Source organism: Thermobia domestica, chromosome 7, assembly GCF_964235325.1.
Source record: "Thermobia domestica chromosome 7, izTheDome1.hap1.1, whole genome shotgun sequence".
Classification (NCBI taxonomy): Eukaryota; Metazoa; Arthropoda; class Insecta; order Zygentoma; family Lepismatidae; genus Thermobia; species Thermobia domestica.
In genome coordinates, this window is record NC_137460.1 from 76,586,116 (window position 1) to 76,611,143 (window position 25,028).

Genomic DNA, 25,028 nt, shown 5'->3' on the forward strand with positions numbered 1-25,028 from the left:
CACCTTCGGTACATGATGTTACTGTGCCTGTCGATCCACTGCTGCTGTTTCAACGATTCAGCATAATCAAAAGATCAGATGATGACCTTCGAGCATGTTTAAATTTCGAACTGGCTCCTTACCAATGTCTCTTTTTGATGCAACTGGAATGAGAAAAACGAAGAAATCATCCTTATTCAACATCTTCAACCCGACCAATGTTCATCCTGATCTCGGAAAAGCAAACTACGTCGTTGATGGAGGGTTCCTTCTTCATCGAGTGGTGTGGCGTCAAAAGGATTCTTTCATGGATATTTGTGATAAATATGTGGCATATGTGGAAAAACACTTCGGTCAGAACACTGTCATCGTATTTGATGGATATGGTAATCCTCAGAAAAATGTAAAAGGCATACAGCAACTTCGACGGTGCTCGAAAGCAGCATCAACAACAATTATATTTGATGGAAACATGGTTGCGACTACGAGCCAAGAAAACCTTCTCGCCAATGCAAACAACAAAAATAGGTTGGTTGGTTTGCTTACTGATAAATTCATCTTACTGATGTCTTACTGATAAATTCAAGGCTGCCAATATTGATGTCAAACAAGCTGAGAATGATGCTGATGTCCTCATTGTAGAAACCGCACTCACGATATCAAAAGTTATACAGTTCAGTTCTTGTTGGTGAGGATATTCATTTGTTAGTAATCATGACAGCTCGATGTCCGCCGAATTTAGAAACTTTTTTCTTGAAGCCAGGAAAAGGAAACACAGAGCAGAAAATTTACTTATCAAGGAGTTTAGAAGGTGTATGCAAAAATCACATTTTATTTCTACATGCTTTTTTAAGCTGTGATGGAACATCTGCCATTTTTCAGAAGGGGAAATCAGCTTGTTTGAAATTATTACAAAAACGTCAAGATTTAAAACATGTAGAAATTTTTAATCGAAGTAATGTTTCCCATCCAGAAATAACTGAAAATGGCATACAGTTTTTTTTTTTTGGGGGGGGGGGGGTTATACGGTGCACCTGCAAATGACATTTCACTAAATGATTACCGTTATCATTATTTCACCAAATCAGTGAAGAGAAATAAGCCAGTCTATTTAAAAGCCCTACCACCGACTTCAGCTGCAGCACAACATTTGTTTCGGGTTTATTGCCACGCACAAACATGGCTCGGAAACCAACTAAATCCTAAGGAGTGGGGTTGGGTTATGAAAGACATTTGTTAGTACCAATTCGATCAACGCAGCCAACTAACCCACCGTCCTTTTTAAAAATGATTTTCTGTTCATGATTTAAAGGATGCGGCAATGTGTGTGGATGTCGAAAGCTGGGTCTGTTCTGCTCTCTTGCTTGTGCAAATTGTCACAGACAATCCTGTTTGAATGTCACTCCAACGGAAGGAATCTCTGGACGTGAACTATTCATGGACGCCGAAGAAATAGAGGTGACAAACCAGGTGGACATATTTTTGTATCTGTGTCTGGGGTGTGTGTGACTTACGGATTCTAATGCGATATTGAATCTTATATCCAATTTTTTTTTTCAAAATTAAAAAAAAGGTAGGCTTATATTGTCTTTACAAGAGTCGGTCTATTAAATGAAACAACATACCTTCCTTATATTACAAAATATAAGGAAGATGCAGCTACAGGTACCGTTGGAAAGGCTTTATAATGTCCTACAACCATTGTTTGAAGATATATTTTGAAATATTTTATGATTACTGAGTTTTTGCATTTACACTTAAAACCAGGTACTTAAAAACTAGTTTTTTGTTATTGTATCTCGAAAGAAATTAACGATACAGAAGCACGTTTCATTCCGTACATTTGGTAATTAATTATCTTCAATCTGAAAAAAAAAAACGATGGTTTTACCACTATTCTGCGGGAAGTTATAACTATTCCCACAAAACACTACAAATTCTGGTGTCGGCCATTTTGAAGACGTCATATTTCCGAAACCCGACCCGATATTCTTTGGGACTTCTTGTGAAACATTTACGAGCGAATGTGCTAAGCGTTCCCGGTAAATTTTGTTTTTCTTTTTATTCGGAATATTTAGGTTAACATGCAAATAAGCTGAATTTGATTGTATTTTAAATTGCGTTTTCCTCCCCCACTTCCACCCCCTCTAAAAAGTGGAAGCGTACAACAGAAAGTAGGGGACTTTTAATATGTTATTTAGAATGACCTAATGAACGTTTTTGTGAAGAAGAACCTTGGCTTCTAATTTTTCCGAAGAAAAATGCTAAAGTTCCTGGACTAAGAGCTCAGACGCTGGAGCAGGTATCCTCCTCTATCCTCGCTGACGAAATTGAAATGCTGCACTGCTTGAGAAGTAGTACAGTATTTTTTTTTTTTTTTTTTTTGAAACCTTTCATGATTCTATATCTTCAATTCACGGTGGATCAGAACTGTTTTGTAGGCCAACAGCAGTCCCAAGTATTAATCAACTAAGCTACGAGGGCGTTTTTTTTTTTTAACCTTCGTTAAGTAATCTGAGGGGATCTACGTAATGTGGAGAAATACGGACAAGCCAGATCTATTCAATGGAGGTCACACATTACCCATATCAAAAAGTAGACTGTGCCCTCCAGTCATTGTGCAGTAGCGAACGTGAAAATATATCAAATGGAAGCGCCCGCCAGATGTAGTTTGATTTCTCCAGGCGGATTTTGAGTTCCTTGCAATATCACATGTCGTGGTATAGGTACTGCTTGACATCTGCAGTCACTTTATACCTAGTTCTATCATAAATATTGCCACAAAGTTTGGAGTGGCGCTGTAGGCATCCGGAGTGGCACAGTGCTGCCATCTGTGTATAAAGCGGAATATGCATGTAGTGTGTGTTTGACTGTTCATGACATACGTTGATATTGTACTGAGTTCTGATGGAGTGGGGCGATTACGAAAATCATGTATCAGTAATTGCACTACACAAGGTCGGGAAGACAGCAGGTGAGATTTTCAACCTCCTGAAACCCTTACCAATCAGCAAGAAATTCGTGTATCGCGCCATACAGCGATACACAGAGACTGGAATGGCAGCTGACCGCTCAAGGAGTGGCAGACCACGAACGGTACGAACCCCGCAGGTGCAGAAAGCAGTCGCAGCAAGAATTCGAAGAAATTCTGTTCGGACACAAAGTGTGATGGCTGCTGAGATGAACATCAGCAGAAATTCCATGTCTCGTTTACTCAGGAGTGACCTACATCTACGGGCGTATAAGAGGCGAACTGGTCACTTTCTGTCCCAAACATTAATGTCGCAGAGGGTCCTTCAATCAAAGAGACTGTTGCGGCGTTACGCCAACAATCTGCACAGAAAGATTCTGTTCACTGACGAAAAGGTGTTCACAATTGAGCAGGCCTACAACGCCCAAAATGACCGTGTGTATGCCACGTCATCTACTGCAGCTGCTGAGACAGCTCCAAGGGTTCAGCTTCAGAGGGCACATCATCCTGCCTCAGTGATGGTTTGGTGGGGAGTGAGCTACTCAGGCACAACCCAGCTGCATTTTTACGAACAAGGTGTTAAAAATCTGCCAAGGTGTACCAGGACACAGTGCTAACACCTATAGTGAAACCACTCTTTGCTCTGAAGAAAGGTAGACGTTCCAGCAGGATTCCGCTCCAGGCCACAAAGCGAAAACAACCCAGGAGTAACTGGCATGGAACGTCTCTGAATTCATTTCTACCGCTGATTGGCCTTCTAGCAGCCCGGGCCTTAACCCGTTGGACTACAAACTTTGGGTAGTCCTTCAGGTCTTCAGTCTGAAACAATCCTTAACCCGAGCAGTGAACAATTTTCCCATGGACGTGGTGCGTAATGCCATTGACCATTGGCCGGACAGACTTCATGCCTACACCAAGGCCAAGGGAGGACATTTCGAAAAATGATTCGTGCGTCAGGTGTACAACATATCAGTGCAAAACATGACCAAAGTAAATTGCCATGGTGTTAATACTCTCTGTGTTATTCACATTCAAACTTGTGACAGTATTTATGATATAACTAGGTACCAATCTCGCTTCTAAAACCAGGGATCACGCCTACTGAAAGTGAGCCTCATAGCCGCCTTCCATGCGAGGAACGAACATGTGATGAATATGCATGTAAATTCTTTGTGTGTCGTAGAACGTTGCTACCGTATGTCCACTTTGTACCACAAATTAAACACATTCAGACATATTATTTCTGTTTATTATCACTTCGTTTCATTGCTTTCGTTCACATTCACCTTAAATAATATTCGCACAATGGAGAATGAAAACAAAAAAATAGATTGTTTGGATTTGAAAACCGAAAACATAAATTCATTTTGAAAGCTGAACTCGAAACCTGGTTTTGAAAACTGAAACCGAAAATCTATTTTGGAAAACGAAAACTGATTTTGAAATCCGAAAACCAAAACTCAATTCTGAAAACTGAAGATCTGTTTACTGAAATTTCAACTTTTTCAAAAATCAATTTTCAGTTTTTTCGAAAAAATATTTGGACAGTACTAGTCATACGCATTTACAATTTGATTGAGGATTTGTTTTTTTACGCCATTTGTCAGTAGGATAGCCATATAGGACGAAATGTACAGCTTAAAATGGGATATGAACCACTAGTGCCTTCGATGCTCTCCGATTGTGAGTCGAGCCTGGATCTGGCTCACGAAACTAGCCACTAGTCCAGCGATGAGTGCTTTACAAATTGTGGTTTTCTGTCGATGCACGTCATATTAAATTTAATGATATCGTTTTTTTTTTTTTTTTTTTTTTTTGATAATTCATTCAACATAGCTAAAAGCAACAAAGTCATGAATGTTGAAAGAAACTTGTGATTCACCCAAGTCCAGTTGATGCAACAAAAATTTCGGTTAATGCATTGACTAATATTTTTCCAAAGTGAGCTCTTCCTTACTGATTGAAGTGAGCCCACAATTGCTCAGAACAGTACACGCTTTTGAAGTAAAGTGAGAATTACATTCTGTAGCCAAGGGCGCCGATTTCTCTGTAAATTTGGGGGAACCAATTCAGATGCAGAATATATATAATATGATTTTAAGACAAATTGCACTCAAATTATGCCAAATATTGTATATTCATAAATACAATAGGGGGGCCCACATGAGCTTTGAGGGCCCGGGCCCCCTCGGCGCCCTTGTCTGTAACTGAGTAAAGATGAGATAGTGCGCTTTTATTTTGCTCACTTGAAGTTACTTCTTCAAATATGTTTGTACTTTACTATATATGCATGCATGTAAGTACAACGTAGCATTACGTTGGTATCTGCTTATCTATACTAAGCCAATACTATATATTTCCTGATGGATGGGTACGGACAATTACACCAAATGTCAAGAAGACGACAATCAATCTGCGAACGTTTGAAGTTATAATTAAATGGGGGGGGGGGGGGGAGCAGATGATAACATTAACTTTAATATTGAAGGTTTTGGATATATATCAAAACAATTTATTCCAAGAGAAATCTACTGTGGTTCTTCGTTGACAACAGACAAATGCCGTAATGTAATAGTACATTGAATGAAGCCCCTTAACCGTATTCTTCTGTATTCGCCACTTGGACAGAGTGTAAACATTGAAGTACTCAAAGGTAATAGAAATAGTAACAAAGTGAACAAAATGTCCTCGTAAATAAGTATAGTATTAAAAAAATACGTACCTTGGAATTTTCTGAAATTATTTGCTGGTGTTGCATCTGCATAAAAGTGTAACCACGTTATTAAGAAGCAAACAGAAAGCAATGCACTATAAGCATTCATGATGTTATTGAAATTAACGTAAGATGTTTTTGAGCATGTAGTTTGTGCTTTCTTGGCCTTGACCGCGCCTTTATATAGGCAAATTACCTTTGAGGAAGTGTGAAAACCTATTGTTGTTAGTGTGCCCGCAGCCTCGTTTTTTAAAAAAGACCACCGTTCGTTCTCCATTCGAAGTTTCGCTGCTGATGAAAAGATGTGTCAGTCAACTGGGAGCGAATAGAAAGAAAAGAAAAAAAGGTATGAACATGATTATGCGTGATTTTTCGTTTTTATTTATTTTTTTAAACTAAGAGATTTATGAAATGAATAGGATTGCGTAGTTTGCAGACATTGTCTTCAGATACCAGATGCTGGTGTACAATGAACGAGAGTTTTTAAGAAATGTCAAAAGTGGAAGATAAGTTACCGCACGGTCGTAAACCCCGTTATAATGGAAATTGTTTGACATGGATTGAAGATAAATAACACATATTGTCCAGTCAGCATGCGTGTAATATTTGAGCGCGAGTGGCTGTTAATTAGTGCTGTAGGAATGATGTTAATGTAATTTTGTTTTAAACAATTGAATGTAATATTTTCGCCTTTTGCATGTCTCGTGTAGGCTGGACATACAACTTTCGTAAATCAAATTATAAACTCAACTAAACTTCGAAAATGCCCTATCCCTGTAGGGAATCGAACCCGGGACCGTGTACGCCAAATACGTGTACTTACATGATAATACAAGTTATGACGCTAAAGTGAGGAAAAGGAATTGTCTCGGAAATTGGTTTAGAATAAATTATATTCCGATGGGTGTTATTAAAGTGTAGTAGAAGGAGAAAGTGGGAGAGGAAGAATGGTTCGGTTCAGGAAAAAACATCTCCCCTGCGGCAATGGTTCGTTAAAAGTCACAAGCTATATGTTTTCTAATCTTTTCTTCTATCCTATCTATCATACATCTTTCATGTGTCTAGTAAAACGATAACTATTTGTCATTTACAGTACCTGGTTCTGAAATTAAATACTTCTGAGATTCCTTTGTTGAAAACTTATATTACCCATTAATTTTGCATAATTTTATGTGTGTATATTTACAAACCTTATAACAACGACTTGTGTTGTTTTATATCTAATTATAATTATGATACCTTTTTATTATTATTATATTCGGGCTAGTGCTGATTTTAAGCACTTCTAGCCCGTTACCGTTGTACTAGTCCAATTAGAAAAATAAAATAAAATTTCTTGTTTCACGTACCTCGGTTATGCCCTTTAGGCTAAAGGAGACGGATGGTTAATGAAAATGAAAATGAAATAAGAGGTGGAATGATGATGTGGGAGGAAACCGGAGAACTAAAAGGGACTCAGACCAAGGAGAACGCTTAATCACTGACCAATCGACCCTCCTTTAGCTCAATTAGAACCTGAGCTAAGAACGTTTGAAAGAAACTGTGAAGTCTACAATTCTCTAAAAATCGACTTGGCACAACAACTTTACCGTGCAGTCACAGGCAAGTCTATCGATTAAGGTGTATTAAAATTTTAGTTACACTCCCTGTTTCGCATGCATTTTTAAGAAAGGAATAAATCGTACGTTTCAGCGGGTCAAAACTTGGCCACCACTGCTTTAGTTGATAAGTTCCAACGAATTTAAATGAAAGTTTTACGTCCTGGACAAGCTCGCATGGCCGGAGATCGAGTAAGATCCTTTCGCGCATAGGTGAGTGTTCCACTAAGCCACCGCGCCCTCTTCAAAAGTTCCATTGAACTAAACAAAACAAAGCTTGACATTTCGAGCCATACAGGGTTGAGGCTAACTAAATGATTTTAATTATGTTGTGTGTCATCTACAGACATGTTCAAATTATTAAACTCAACAATCAGTTTCTGAATATTTTATTGTTCTTACAATATTGCATGAGAAAACACGTTCGAATTTAGTCCAAATTACTGCTTTGTAAATCTGTCCTAATTGCTATTGGGTGTGGCACATGCTTTTCAACATCAGTAAACAGGATGTCTATTGGTCACGAAAGTCATGAAAAAGTCACGAAATCAGAAATCGGTCATGAAAGTCAAGAAAAAGTCACGAAATTTTGCTTTTTGGTCACGAATTTTTTATCTGTACAAATATAAGTCGAGACTGGAAAATTTTGTTCTATAAAATGTCAAAATTCATCACAAAAAAATGCGTATGGTCGGCTTTAGACGCTACCAAATCGCAAGCAAAGCACACTTCTATCACATGCATGAAAATTCGGCCTAATTCGCACCAAATTTGCTCCTGAGATTGTCCTTCAATTGGCATCATTGAGCAGTTGGTTGTGACATTTCAGTGTATAGGTTTTTTGTAATTTATATGCTAATAAAGGGGAAGAATTTCTGAAATTGGGTGAAAGCCATGGGTTACTGAATCGAACAACACGATGAGGGAACATATTTGTCTATAGAGAAGATATTGCATTTTGCAATAATGCGGTGCCTTTTGAAACGCGACAAATTAATCTTCGTGTAGATTGGTTACAGGTACATAATAATTGTGTTACCTTAGTAGGATAGTACGTACGAAACCTCGTTTATTCTCATTAGTACTTACCACTAGTACTGCTGGTATATTTTTTTAAAAATGAAATTATGTAGAGAAGGTGGTGGCTCTAAACGAAAAAAAAATGCCTATTTTAATTTTTGTGGAGAAATACTCAAACGCAAGGGCGCCGATCCTTGGGGGGGGGGCAAAGCTCATGTGGGTTCCCGCATTGTATTTATGAATATACAATATTTGGCATAATTTGAATGTAATTTGTCTTAAAATCCTCATATATATGCCTTCTGCATCTGAATGCCCTCCTCCCCCAAATTTACAGAAAAATCGGCGCCCTTGCTCAAACGAGTAGTATGGTGTACTGTAAACTGGGGTTACTTGGTATTTTTTTCTTTTTCGTACTACCTCTTGTTATTTATTGCAATTAATTTTTCTTGTGATGTTTCTAGAGCTTACAAGGGATGAAAGGGAGATTATATATATCGAAATGGAAGAAGGTTCATACACCAATCGAAGGCATTAATGAAGCCTATTACGAAACTGTAATAAAAATTTTCCAAATGCATATACTCGCAGAGGTGTACGCAGAGTTATATGAATATACAGGGTGTGCAAAAAGTCCGGTGCCACCCTTAGAAGTCGCAGACGGAGAGACAGACAGATGCCAAAACAGGAAAACATGTGTTTGATCATTTTAAAAATTCAACTTATCTAAGCAAAAAGTGTCCCAGGACCACCCGCATGGTCCCAGGCGGGGTGCAACTCAAAATTTTCAAATAGCAAGAAGGATCAAGTAGCGTATCGCTGGAAAGTCGTTCAAAAATGAAAGAAGACGGAACAAGTCTCGACTCTCTAAAATTACCCTGTGGAACATGGCGACCGGTCAAAATGTCATCAAAAACGTCATTGTAAAGTCTATGGCCACCCCAAAAAATCTGAAACGGTGAGAAAGGTGTTTTCCTGTTTTGGCATCTGGCTTACCGTTTGCGATTTCTAGAGGTGGTAACGGACTTTTTGGACACCCTGTATATTCATATAACTCGCAAAGTATATGCATTCGGAATTTTTAAATTACAGGTTCGCAATAGGCGTCACTAGTGCTTTCGATTGGTGTATAAACCATCGTCCACTGCTATACACAATCTCCTTCTCTTCCCTTGTTAGTCCTTGTAAAGTTTGCCTGCAATCATAAAATTTTACTGAGACTGAAGTTTCCTAGCAGCCAGAATGTGCTGTTTGCAAATAGCCCCGCTTTCGAGGCTACTTGGAAAATATAATGTTTTTTCATAGTAGTACAGTAAGAGCTATTTGAAAAGAACCACTTACAAGATCACACTTTCCTGAGAAGATTGATATGTAACATGCATATGTTTCTTTCATAGTAATGTGTTCCTAGGCTGTTAGACTTTTTTTTTTTTTTTTTTTGCAATAAATTGTTGATCCAATCTAAACTAACTACAGTGGTAAGCTTGTCTTCCTAAAGGCCTACAGAACCAGTAAAAAAAGTGTTTTTGCAATATGCTTTTATAAACGTGGTAGTTTTTTTTTTAAGACTATCCAAGGGAAATTTTGGCGAATGTCAATACACGCATAAGTTTTTACTTCTTTAAGACACTACAGCATATCCTACATAATTCTGTGAACTTTATGTATATATTAGATCCCAAAAGTAATGGCGAAAACTGAAACCACAGATTCCTAGCAACAAAACAAGAAAAAAAATGTTTATATGACATACAGTTCAGAAATGGACAGGGGCGGAGTTAGACAGCTTAAAGGAACTTCAGCACCTGCCAGCGGGATAATGATAGAAGCTAGAAATGGGGTTCAGAATGACATAAGAATCATATCGGTTTGAAATGTTACTTGTATGTTACATAACCGCGCCAGAGATTCTCCATATGTCATTTAGGGATTCGCCGAATGTCTGTACAGTAGGGGGGTAATGAAAAGGTGCAGTAAAGATGAAAACCATACTGAAAAATGTTATCCATGGCACGATTGCACGCACATGTACAATGGGGTCAAAGCAAAGATCGGGTATACCAGATAGAAACTTGTAGAAAGACGGTAGAAATAAGAACAACTATAACTAGTCGTCCTGTAATAAAATAACAGGCAGAATCCACAACGATGTGCTGTTTTTGTAACGTACAATCTTACACAGAGTAGCACTGCAAACTGCTAGGTCATACGTGCTAACAATAAACGTACCTACAGAAGATGTTCAAAATGCTGTCCTCACACATCTGTGTAACGTGCTAATCGTGAGTTTCGAATGCATTCCATCACTCCCGGTGTGTTACGTAACTGTTCACACGCATCTTCAATGCGGTTTTGTAAATCGGCAAGTTCCTTTCTCCCCACATTCGAAGCTGTCTAGCTGCGCCCTTGTCCATTTCCGGACTGTATGTCATGTAAACATTTTTTCTTGTTTTGTTGCCAGGAATCTGTGGTTTCATTTTTCACCATTATTTTTGGGACACCCTGTATACAGTGGATATAGTGAAAGCGATGTGAAAAGACACCAAGTTTTTATCGCTTCAGGGAATAGCCTTTGAAAATAAAGATATGGTAAAGTGCTAAAGAATATATGTACTGTTATTGAATGTTACGAAATTTTATGGTTTGGTAAAGAAAAGGTCACGAAAAAGTCACGAAATTTCATTTTGGAAGTTTAGTAGACACCCTGATAAAACAAATGTGTACGTGATATTCAGATATAATTACTGTACAATGTGTATATCCAAATTGGAGACAAAAAATTAAATGGATTACTTACAAGAAACTTATCTCTCATACAAAGAAATCCCTTATTCTTTATTAAGTCTTTTATCCTTTGTGGTATGATATGTACGAGTTTAGCACATTTTGCCTTTAATTCAGCATTAGAATAGTACAAATTATTGATCTCTTCGATCAATTGATGTTTGGCAGTAATGTGTGTCTTCTTTAGCTTTTCCTTCATGAAGCTCGAAAGGTTTTCAATCGGGTTCATATCAGGACTATTGTCCGGCCACGGAAGAACACTAATTTCGTTGTCCTCGAAGAACTTTGTCACAACTTTGGCTCGGTGGCATGGAGCTCCATCATGCATAAAGATGAAGTTTGCGTCATCAAACCAGTCTGCAGTCTGGGGAAGCAGTTCTTGAAGAACTTGTAGGTATTAGTCGTGCTTCATTGTTCCCTCTACTATATACATATCGCACCCTTACTATAAAAGTACCACAACTCAAAAAAGTTAGTTTTGAGTAAATCGCATTTGAAAGTGTTGGTAGTACATTAATTTTAATGTTATTCACTAATGAAACTAGCGCTCTTGCAGCTTCTAGAAAAGCTAGGGCCATGATTCTTATATTGACGGATAGGCGGCAGGCTCACTAATCCGAATATATAAGTTTGAGTTGTGGTACTTTTGTAGTAAGGGTGCGATATGTACAGTCTCCCAGGCCCGAATACAGACTCCAGACCAGACTATGACTGAAGTAGGATGCTTCACGGTTTGTTTTAGACTTTTCAACTTGAATTCCTCCCCAGGTTTACGTCGTACGTATTGTGAACATTCATCAGACACACAGACACATGATTCATCACTGAAACACACTATTCTCCTATCATCAGCAGTCCAATGTTCTAGGCCTCGTGCCCATTCGAGGCGCTTCTTTGCCATGATCGGAATAATTTGTGCTTTCTTTCATGGAATGCGTTCTTTTATTCCCTCAGCACACAGAATCCTTCGAGCATTTTCAGGCAAAATGTCTGCACCATACCAGTCATTTTTATGCTTAAGTCTCTAGAATTCGCGTTTCTGTTTCCCAGAGCAAATCTTGTTAGTTTTCTGATACCTCTTAGCGATAGCTTCGGTTTTCGCCCACACTTCCCAACCCTATTTTGCTAATACAGATTTTTGCTCTACCCCAACTCTACTAGCAATTTGTCATTATGTATATCTTCCTTCCGCCAAAATTATTATGATAACTTCCACTTTATGCGGAGAAGGGTCTCTGGCTTTTCCCATTAACCGCGGTTACAAGACTTTTAAGAATAAAAGATTAATACACACGTCACGGTCACTTAAAACTGGCCCATTCGAACTGTTGAACGCTTTGAATGTTGTAACTGCTTACGACTGCAACCACAACACTTCAAACGGAATTTGTTAATAGAAACCACAAAGCTGTCTACAACTGAAACACTACTTTCAGAACTTCATCCCCTCTACTAATGCCACCTGCAGTTCAACCGTGATATCACCAATTCAACTGTACAATAAACAAATGAAGGATCCTATATTGGTGGTTTAACCATTAAATTAGATGTTCTAAAATTCCAAAATTAGGACTGCAACGTCAACTTTGCATTTTTTCGAACCTGAGTCTAATAATTTGAACACGTCTGTAATGAGGACTTTTTTTTTTTTTTTTTTTTTTTTAATTTCTAGACCAGAGGTCGGTATCTCTTAACCCTTCGACATGGCATTACCATATACGTTATGTCATGGTCATATTCCCCTTACGCTTTTCTCTCAGGTGTCTGTTCTTTATTAGAACTGCTTGTTTCCTTTTTCTTTTTAAAGGCTGCTAAGAAAAAAAAACCTCGTTGTTTGCTGACAACCAAGAGCGATTTTCTTTTTAAAGCTGATAACGACACATTTAAATATCTTTCCCTCAAATCTGTAAATGTTTCTCACACGACTAAAAGTATTCGATGTTTTGTTGTCAAGCAAGGATGAAAGGCAGGTTGTAACGAAGCCGTACAGATATAATATTTACAGTGTATCATCATAGATGACAAAATGATCCTTATCATCCTCCCTGCACCTCCGATTTACTCAGACCCGATTTACTTAATAGAGATCAGAAAGCTTTTATTTTCGCAGTGCATTTGTTTTAAAAGAAGGCGTTTGCAATTAATTTTTATAGAGAGAAATCCTCTGTGTCTGCTGTGCGTGTTACTTTGTTCTGTATGTGACTTTTTTGAAAGTTGTTTTTACAATTGGTAATTTTTTGTCTCCCAGCTCGAGATTTTGCGTGTAATTTGGAAGCTCAAACAGGAAAAGTGATTGGAATAGTTTTGAATTGAGTGTTTGGCATGGGTATTTACAAGAACGATTAGAGTAGTTATTTTAGAACGATTGGTGTGCAATTCCGTGGTTAGATAGTGCATAGTATGTATTTGAAAGAAACTATGGCATTTGTATCCTAATATACCATTCTGAAGGCTCCGGAAAGATTTGATACACACGAAGAGGGAATGAGAGAATTTAGTTCTGATTTAGATAGCGAAAGTATAGGTGGGGAGGCATGGGGAATTGAGAATGATGGCTCTGGCAGTGAGGAAGATGCGCCTAATGATGATGAAATTCCGGAAGTACATATGTCCGAATCATGACGACACTGGCTTCAATAGTACTGTAGTTAAAATGTTTTACTTCAGCTTATATTTTATTATTATTATTATTATTATTATTATTTTGCATGAAATGTTGAATCTTCCAACAGAATTGCGAATATTTTCCTTATAACTAATCAAGATATTGAAGTGTGACTTGACAAATGAGTTACGAAGGAACAGGAGTGTATTTCAAGGCTGTGATAAAAGCGGATCTGAAAAGGTAGGGGGACGCATGACATCACGTCGTTCCCTGTACTTCTCTTTGTCCATTGTAATTTTTCTTTTAGAAAGTGGGGGACGCCAAAAATAATTTCTGGAAGGTGGGGGACGGCGTCCCCCGCGTTGCCCCTCACTTTTACTTCTGTTTCAAGGTAGTTATTTGGGTACATGCAGCCGGAGCCAATCGAGGGGTCACAAAATTTCCCGAAAGAGTTTTCCGAATTATCTGAAACTTTCCTCTTCGTGTGCGTCACGCATATATGTGAAAGCTTGTTTAATTTGAAAAAGAATGACACTTGAAGCAGTGCTTTTAATTGAGCTCGTATTTTTTCATTGTTTCTACTGGAATTTTGGATCTTCCAGCAGGATTAAAAAATATTTTTTCCATATAACTATTCAATATATTGCAATGCGACGTAGCATGTGAGTTACGAAGGAACAGAAGCCTATTTGAAGGTAGTTTGAATCCTATTACTTGCAGCTAGGTTCGGTCCAGGATGCGCAAAACTTCCCGAAAGGATTTTTTTTTTTTTTTTTTAAACGGAAATTTTCAGAATTATCTTACATTTCCCTTTTCGTGTACGCCATATACTCGCAAATTTGGTTCCAATTGAAAGCCTGCTTTATTCTGAAAAGAATTACGTATGAACCATGTTGCTCGGATGAGTAATGCTAAATAGGGATGCGCACGAGACGAGTCGAGAAAGAATTTTCCTGACAAAATTCGAGTCGAGACACAGCTCTTCTAATGTATTTTTCGAGTCGAGACATCGCTTTTACAGTGCATTTTCGAGACGAGACAGCCTCAAATCTTGTCTCGTGCGCATCCCTAATGCTAAAGCAGTAGATAACTGGAAGTTATATTTTCCGTTACCACAAAGCGGTTCTGTTTCAAAGGGTTAATTCACGAAGCTCTCAGTTGACGTACGATCCTATTTCGGTTTACCGATTCATGAACTCACTAAACGAGTGGTTCCCAGTCTTTTCTGACTGACGACCCACACTGTAAAAAATTTCGCCTTAAATTTACTGATCGATTACCGTCAACTCTTGCTGCCATCCGATTACCCTAAATTTTACGGACCACCGTTTTTTCATAAAAATGGCAGACCGTATATTTAGAAGCAAAATAATAATAACCGTGTTTAAAAACAAATTTGGTACCGTATATTTTACGGTAATTTACCGTAAAATTTAGGGATCAATTTAAAAAAAAAAAAAAGCACAGGTGTGTTATTACCGTGCAAGATTTACGGTAATTATCACACCGATTCCCTATCTAGAGGTCCTTACCGGTCCAGCGTGCCCTCTTGCTAGATCCGGTAAGAATTCTTGCTGGGCAATATATATTGACCCAAGTTTCATCGAATTGCTGGAAACTGTATCAGTACACACACTAGCTAGCAATAATTTTTCCTGGATGGATGCAACTAGAGTGCACGCTAGTCCACTGATGTTAAAGACTACTTAACTAAAGAAAACACAAAAGTGAACGAAAGAAGCGTTGCACCTACGACGTGCATAATATCCATAAGAATAAAATTGAAATTAATTCTTAGTTTGTAATATCGAACCCTTGTTCTGATATCATCTTGAACATACATTGCTTTTTCTTTTCAAAATTACCAGTTTTGTCATGTATTGAACAAAACACCAGGAGTCGATATTACATAAAAAAAAAAAAAAAAAAAAAAAAAACTTGAATTTTATAGCTGAGTTTTCGCACGCTTTGAAAATGTAGTTGGAACAAGCATCCATGTCCTTTTAAGATATTCATAAATCGATATTCTGTTGCAGTGTTAAGGGTCTTCACTACAGCGAAATTAAACTACCGCTAATTTTAGAGTTTTTCTGTAATATCTTCAAAACATATAAAAATATTCGAAAAGCAGAGACGTAGTGAACTAGACAATACGATTTTGCAGATATAACAGTACCGTTATCATAACTCATCTATCTGCTTTCGATTTGCAACTCTAGATAGATTTAGCATTTTTTGCGGATTCTGTAAATAGTGGCATACTAAAAGCAGATAGGTGAATTGTGGTAAAGGTATCACATGCAAAATCGTATTGTCTAGTTCACTACGTTTTTGCTTTTCGAATATTTTTATTTTGTTTTGAAGATATTACAGAAAACCTCTAAAATTAGCGGTAGTTTAATTTCGCTGTAGCTAGCTTTATTGCTACATGCAATACTAGCTTTATTGCATGTATTTTCGCTATGAGTACCAGTAGACTAATAGACCTCAAATATTCTAATCAGCGATCATTCGATTAGTCGCATTATTACGGTTTCAGATAACCAAGCAGGCACCCGATAACATAGCTTAGAATGGACAGAACTACGACTAAACAAGTGTAAAACCATATGACTTCTCACAACACTGCCTACAGTATCCAGTATCCGCTATCCTAAATTAATAAATACGTGTTTGCATAATTATGTGACACTGGCATCAGTGCTCAAAAAAAAAAAAAAAAAAAAAAAAAAAAAAAAAAAAAAAAAGTCACCAAACTTCCAGAGTATCGAACTTTTGCATATTTATTAAACGCTCAAATGTATTAACAAGACACCAGAACAGATTATAGGTACTCAGAACAAAATTAAAAACATTTACAGAAATATTTTTCAAATCTAACAATTCATTTATTCAGAAAAAAATGACAGCATGGGCGCCCGGTGAAAATTTTCTAGGGGACTCATCTCCCTGGTTACTATATACCCTATTACATTTGATATTTTTTATTTGTATTAAGAAATTTAATACGTTTTCATTAACTAGGGGAGCGACCCCCTGCCCCTCCTTCGGGCACACATGAGTGACAGTATACTTTTATTTCTGTAACATGAAAAATTCCAGTTGATGCAACGTAATGCTGAGCTGTACTATGTATGGTAAACTACGAAGCACTTTTCCTTTTTTGAAGTATTTCAACATTGTGATTCTAATTCTAGGTTCACCACACTCGTAGTTGGCTACATTATCATAAGACTTTAGTTTATACATCCAGCAGCTTCTTGGTTTCGAATCGTTGCACTTTAGAGCGATCTGCTTGCCACGATAGCCAACTAAAGTTTTGTTTGTCACCGAACAAAGTTCAAATATTAACATGGTGCTTTCCCATACATTACCTTGCTTAATGTTCAATTTCCAGGATATCTTCAACAGTAGTACTGTTTATATCACACCAGAAAACCACACACTAAACAAACAAACTAACAAACAAAAGAAAGAAACAAAACAAAGCACAACACATCCGAACCTACGCGCCATCAATCCTAGCTTCGAACATGTGCTTTTTCTCTCCAATGCGCATGCCCGACACAAGCATCTGACAGGAAAACGGTCTCCTACCATTATTTTAGAAAAACGGTAAACCGTATATTTTTCATGGTAGGAGGCACTTATTTCACGGTTATTGGTTACAGTGCAGTTGATGAACGCCCACAACACGACACACTTATTTGATTATTTTATTATTAATAATATAGATTATAGTATTGAAAGCGTCCGAGGGTTGCACTGAAAGTTTCGGGAGAATGGTAGAACGCAAGAACATCTCCCCCCCCCCCCTGTGCAGCGATGCATTGTTTCATGCGATAGAAACACATCTTGAAACAGTTATGCCACTCCGAAGTTGATACCTGTGAAACATGCAGTTTGTATGCCTCGATGACTTCTGGAGTGCAAAAGTGCTTCCCACGCAACATGTTCTTGATTGTTAAGAACAAAAAGAGATCATTGGGGGCTAAGTCAGGGGAATAAGGTGAATGTGTCATAACTTCAACGTTTTCCTGGTCCAGAAAATCACTTGTGGCAGCTGGTGTGTGCGAGCTGGCATTGTCGTGATGCAGAATGATTCGACGGTTGGAGTGTCTGCTCACATTCACTACCGGTATTTTGGGTAGACATATGGTTGTGCACCATTTTGCGTTAACTGTTATACGATTCTCCAGTGGGACAGTTGCAATATGACTTGATTTACTGAAAAATGATGCAACCATTTGTTTGGAGACAGCGTGCATGAACAACTTTGATAGTGTAGGTTCATCGCAGAACACACACACACATACACACAGCAGATTGTCGCTTTGTTTCCGATTCGTGTGCATAAAGCCACATTTCATCACCTATTACGGTGTTAAACACCAAATTATATGATTATTCGTCATAGCTTGCACCACTTCACACGGGCGTCTTTTTGTGCTTGAGTTCAATTGTGTGGGATCCAATGAGAACAAAATTTTTTCATACCAAAATGATCATGTAATATTGTTTGTATTGACTCACGCCAATGCCGAAGGTCCCCGGAATTTCGCGAAAGTCACATGTCGATTTGTGTTAATTAATACACGGACAGCTTCAATGCTTTTGGCATAATGGCTGGCGATGGATGACCTGCACGATCCTCATCACTCAGGTTGACCGGACCACATCTGAATTCCTGAAAACACCTGTAAATTGTTGTCTGGGATGGTGCTTCATCAGGAAAAGTAGCGGTCATCCGACGAATACACTTCTGCTGTTTTAACACTTGCTTGATAACTGTTAACCCTGCTCTCATCTCTAACGGAATTTCTGGAACCAATGCGTGGCGGTGCGTTGGTTCACGGCATTCCCCCCAAATGCCTAGCATATGCGGCGACTTGATACGGCAGCTGACAAGCCCAATTTAGTCATACAACAAACACATGTGAATAAGCTACTTCGATACCTCCATTTCTTTTCGACACTAGTCGAGCTCTGACTGCTGTATGTGCACAACATGCCTATATTAATGAAGTTGATGGTCAGACTAACTCCCGATCCTTTGGCAAGTGAGTCATTTCTTTTCCTCTCTGTAAGCGCGTGATTACTGGGACGCCAAAAACGGCATCTTATTTTGGTTACCTTGTAGCAAACGATTACAGTACATACTGAGTTTTATTGTACCATGCCGGGAGTGCCGAGAAAGTTTCTCTGAGAGGATCATGCTTGTCGCCAGATATGGATACGAGGGAAAATTAGAAGTACGTAAGGTGGACAGAAACGAAGGTAAATGTTGTTTAGTTTCAGGAATCTACCATAATCCGAGTCAATCGGAAAGACGTTCTTCATTTGTACGAAACCAACAAGAACCAGGTGCAGACTCATATGGACAAAGCATCCAACCATACCCTACGTTTTTATCATGACACGAAACAGATATCTGGTGCTATTTCCTTTCATGACATTTCTAAAGAAATTATGTCAGCCTAATGGGTTTCTGTGCATTGTGGACTATTAAAGCGACGTCTACAACATTGCCCTCACCGGTCTATGGAAAACATACATGGAGGAATGCGATGAAATTCCTGTCTGTGCTCCAACATAATATCGAAAATTGCGATTTCGGACGATAGGTCATTATGCTAGAGGTCCGATAGAATACTACCAATGGTGGCGTCACGGCTTTTCATAGGGTGAGTGCACTTCGAAAATCGGTTGAACACAACTCGGTCAGCTTTGTCCGCGTGGATCCGTACCTGGATCTTGTCTCCGTACAAATAAGGAATTATTTTCCTACAGGAATAGTGGACAGTTTTTCTTGTAGTTGCACCAGCAATGATGACTGGAACTTGTTGTTCAAACTAATCTCAGGCGTATAATAATGTTCAAATCGATAGATAGAGCGGGCCATTGGAGCCATCGAAGTTCATTCTGATATTTCGTAAACCACACCTGAACATAGATTCGACCGTAGATTTGTACATTTTGTTGATACGTCTGATGTTTAGGTTGGCTGGTAAGTATACCGGATGCGTTTGTTCTTGTCATAGTGTGACTCCACAGATTTTAATTTGCTCAAAAAATCTTTGACAGCATTTTTTTAAAAAAATACTTTAGGGAGATCTCCGATTCTCTCGTCGTGTTTCCTTGGGTATTGTGCCTTTGTGAATGCCGCCAATTCTTAATACTCTTTCTTGTGACGCCCCGTATGCAGAACAAATGAACTTTCTGCAAACAGGAATCATTGTATTATTATTATTATTATTTCTTTACTTTTTTTTTTATTTATTTATCAGATATTTCCATAAAATATTTGAGAGAAACTTGCTTTGTTTTGGTAACGGTTGATGGTTTACTTGGTTGTTGTTTTTGCAAAGGATCGTTAACAAAAATGAATATTAAAAGAAACAGATCTTGTTTTTTTTTGTTTTTTTTTTCCTTCGTTCAGGTAAAATATGCTATGATTTGATGAAATATCATCCCATATAAGTGAGATGCAATAAAAGTGTGGGGAATCTGAGCATTTTCAGATTCAGATTACATTCCGCATATATTCGTATCATCTTCTGCGCTCGTTGATACGTTTTTACTCAGGTTTTCTTCCTCGAGCTTCTGTTGAGTACTGCCACAGTCTACTCCATAGCATATAACGGGAAAACGATTTACCTTAGAGAACACAACACAAAGCCACAAACATGATACACGAGACAAGAACGTGATATCTAATCTATAACCTCGACTATCTGATAATGCCCGTGCTGGAGAGTTTTACGAATGCCATCTGAAAATTTGATTTCAGAAGGTTTCACCTAGTCAGAGAAGGTATCCATACTGCCCTTTTGTGAGTAATATTCGAAACGTCATTCTAAAATGTCGATAAAGTTCGAAGGCGCTTCTGAAAATGTGCCTTTTTGAAAAGAAAAACTCAATACGGCAACCGCTTTCTTAGGTTCACCTGTGAATGAAAAATACTGAAGTGAATGAACGAAGTGGATATGTTCTCTTCGTAGGAACAGCTAAGTTTATGTTGTGATTTCTACCAAAAATGGAAATGTTCCCGTTTGAAGATAGGCTCCTTATATATATATATATCCAGTTACATATTTAGGGCGACTATCGGGCTCAAGCGTCCCCCCCCCCCCCCTCGAAACAAATTTGTTAAATTTTTCGCATTCCACGTTCAACAATAATCATCCTTGCCATTTTTAAGAATTTCATTGACTTTCCATTTTCTTATGTTTTTTGTTCAGAAATAATACTGTATTTCTCTAATTTCATTTCAATGTAAGAAGTGCGTTTTTTTTTCTTTCTTTCGTCCATTCTACTCTTCTATTTCTTTTTCTTAGTTGTTACTTTCTTTCGTTTCTTCTATCAAACTTTTGACCGTTGTTAGTTCTGATTCAAGTCGAACGTCGTCAGTATCACCAAAACTTAAGAGGAACTGATAGGCGAAACTGGTGTTCTACACCAACTTTCATGGATATCGACATAACGGGACTTCAATTAGTACAGCAAAGGAATATTTACATCGTTTAGTTATAAAGAAAGGTAAATGTTTGAATTAAATGATATCAAGAGAGGGGGGAATAAGTAGCCCGGGAAATTAAGTAGGCCAAGAGTATGCTTTCTTTTTCTTCTATGAATAGAATAGAAGGTTAGATTCACTGCTAAATTTTTGTATCATATCACATAACATTAACCAGTCATGTTATGCCACTTCAATGTATGAATGATTTAAAATATATTTAATTCTCAAACTCATGTGGGCAATTGTCCTCCCTGCTTCCCCGTGTTGTGTATAGCACTTCCCCCGAAACAAAATCCTAAATACGTCACTGTATATTCTATTATTTTCTGGTTAATTTCTTTGCAGGTAACCTGTCATCATTGTGGGCCAAATATGAAGTGGACGAAGAACACTGTTCATCGTTATTGATGTCCTATGTGTCACAGTATTCTAGTTCGTATCCAATGTACATTGGTGAGCATTATTCCACCAAAATGAAAGTTCAAATGGCGTTGTATTTGGTAAGTTCTAATACTTTCATTATTTTTATACTTTCGATATTTTATTGGCTTAATACCTAATAGAAACGATAAAATTTAAAGAAAAGGAAAGCATAATTACTTACAAATATTAATTGTTAGATATGATTAAAAGCACTGCGTAAAGATAATCCTAACTGTGGATATAGTCCAAACCTTCTGGTAATCTTGAACGTTTTAGTAATTCTGATCGAACGTTATCCATTGTCGTTATACACATACTTGAGCTTTACCTGTGTGCAAGGTTTAGAACGTCATTTTTCTTTCTTTTTTAGAGTATAGCCTATGATTTGGAGTTCTAAATCTAAATCTTGATTACATGAGTCTTATGTTTGAGAGGGAAGGACTGTCTTCTAAATTGTCACTAAACTATTCTAAACGGTCACTTCAATGCCCAGGGTATAGAGCTCTCTCATACGTGTGTATTAGCGTTCTCGCCTTAATACGGCAGATCAAGTGGTTCGGATCCCATTTTAAGCTGTTGGCCCACATCTCAATAACCTCAGACCACTCTTAGATTCGAATAAATTAACAGGAAAGCAATGTGTTGTTCATTGTAATTGATCGTATTTATCCGAATTACAAGATCCCAATAGTAAGAGTTTTCTTCCTGCGCCTCGGATCAAAGCTAAGCTAGCTCAGAGAGAGTAGCAAAATCGCACGATTTACTATTGCATTCTGCATTATTAAATAAATGCTTATGTAATATTTTATTTTTATGAAGTACTGTACTAGGGTGCAGCGTTTTACCACTTTTTTTTCGGAACGAAATGTAATATCTGGCAAAAGTGGCCAATCCACATGGACATTACAGGTACAGATTTTTTTTCAAATCGGATAATATCTTCTGTGAGAACTATTGCCTCAAAGTTTCAAAATTTCACTGAAAATTAGAAAAAAATAACAAAGTTCTTCATGAATTTTAGTTATGTTAAAGTAAACATTTTTGGTTAAAAACATGTTAGTTGCTTAGAAAACTGACACCTCGAGTATAAAAATGCCAGTTATGTGCCCTTGGGGGGATAGGGATGCCTCCTCTGGGGCCAGAAAATCGGGCAAATTCAGTACATTTAAGCGGTTGTGCAGGTCCTCGCTCACCTCATCATATAGGCTGTCCAAGCGTCCCAGAGTCTACCACGTGGAGGTGGCTGCACGTAGGGCTTCTTTGCCAGCCCTACCCAAACAACCAACCATATATAGGGACGAATGAACTAATCCAATTCGTCATTGTCAGGAAAAATTGTCACAAATTGGGACATTGATTGCAATTTAGACACAGCTTGCCTAGAAAGTAAGTTGACCTGATTATCCCGTCCCTAGTATCACTGCCACATACTCGAGAGGCTGCTTCAGTGACTAATTTCACTATCCGTTCTATTGCCAGCGTGTGGCATGGATAGACGGTCGAGGACTATTCTGGCACAGTGTTGTCAGAAAGTGAAAGTTTGTCCATGAGCTATTTGTTTGATACCGTCCTTAGAACTGGTGGTACAGTTATTGAAACATCAGTGCTTTCCCAAAAGATCATTTCAGTGTAATCTTTTGCCTCAAAATTCAGTCTGGGAATGATGTTAATATCTAATAGTGTTATGAAGATTCTCTGCTTCGTGTTTTCGAGCACTAAGAATCTTATGTAATGCATCTTGTCGGACAACAAGTAGATCATCAGTCATCATGGCGAAAAGAACATTCTCTGGGAGTGCGAGAAATGCATTCGTATGAATGGATGAACGGATTACAGCCTGGCATTCATTTGGTAAGTATTTAGACCTATGAATGGTCTCAAAGACGTGACGAGGACCATTAGCAATGAAAGACTTGAGATAAGTATCTCAGGTCTTTACCGAGTTTTCTGAGCTCTTCTGACTATGATGAGGTAAGTCACATTTTATTGGTTTGAATGACACCACTGGAAGCTTTTCACAGTCAGATAGTTTTGAACCTATGAGACCTGTGTAAGAATAGGGGCTTGAATTAGTGCCAATACGCGTGAAGAGAGCTCGGAAAGGCAGTTCATTAAAATGCAAGAGACAAATAGCCTGTTAGTTCCTTTAATTTTCGACGAATACCTTCCTTCCAACCAGTGTTAGTGTTTGTTCCATCACACCCAAGAACCTCTACTTCATCAAAGCCACCTTCGATTTGGTTCATGATGTACTCGAAAATAGCCGTGGACTCCTCATAGCCAGAGCCAGAGGATGGTGTCAAGTCACCAACGTATTGAGAGTTAGGTTCATCCATAAGTGATAAGTGCTCTTCTCTAACGATGCCTGCGTGTGTTTTAGTGCCTTCCCTTTGACCATCAAAGTATAGGCTTTTAATGGGATCATCATTTCTAGAACTTACTTTTAAATTCCGAGCAACTTTAAGTTTCGCACGCCTTATTTTGCTCCTGTCCACAATTAAAGAAGAGTTATGTTGCTAGATTGTTGAGACGTTATAATTCCAGCCTTTAAAGCTGCCTCAAGCACAGTTGATGTTATATGTGCCACAGCCCTTTCGCTTACATTGTATCTCTGAGCAATCATAGCAGTTTCAGTCAAATCTAGCTTCGGTTTAGATGTTCTGTCTCTGGGTTTGGGCACTTCCTCAGAAGAGCTTTCCTCTGCTTTTTCTTCAAGGTCTGCTTCATTGTCACTGAAGTCATTTTTGTGATATAATAAATAATATTGACTTTTTTAAAGAAGAAATACATAATTTTCTGTGAAAATAGTGCTTAGCAAACTATTATCTGTAGCGGCCAATTCATATAAGCTGAAGGCAACACTAACCAAATATAGCGCTTGAGAAATGGTGCCCAATTTGAAGTGTATCCAGCTCGTTCCTGATAATCACGCTGAGTTACGCAGATTGGGACAGGAGAAGGGCGTTGCAGTATTGTGAGGTGGAGGTGTGGGAGTGTCATGGTGAAAAATAACAATACTCTGCTACCACTATAAACCACCAGTAGAAGGAAAAGGCAAGAACGAAAATAGCTGTAGAAACGCTTAATTGTACTGAATTTTCCCCCTTTGCCGGCCCCAGAGTAGGCACTCCTATCCCACCGCAGGGGCATATAACTGACATTTTGAGACTTGAATGTCAGTTTTCATAGCATCTGGCCTGTATAAATTCAAAAATATGTTTACTTTAACATAACTAAAAATAATGAACAATTTTGGTATTTTTTGTAATTTCCAGTGGAATTTTGAAACTTTGAGGCAATAGTTCTCACAGAAGATATTATCTGATTTGAAAAAAAATCTATACCTGTAATGTCCATGTGAGTGGGCCACTTTTGCCAGGTATTACATTTCGTTCCGGAAAAAAAGTGGCAAAACG

General features: G+C 38.1%; 1 protein-coding gene across 3 annotated transcripts in view; it reads left to right on the forward strand.

Moving 5' to 3' along the window:
• LOC145690207 (phosphatidylserine lipase ABHD16A) overlaps positions 1–25,028 on the forward strand; it is a 162,309-nt gene that overhangs the window by 106,202 nt on the left and 31,079 nt on the right. For all 3 annotated transcript variants that reach the window (XM_081764877.1, XM_081764876.1, XM_081764875.1), the window contains exon 11: positions 21,535–21,689. In XM_081764877.1, the coding sequence (XP_081621003.1) occupies positions 21,535–21,689 (155 nt within the window). The remainder of the gene's footprint in view (positions 1–21,534; positions 21,690–25,028) is intronic.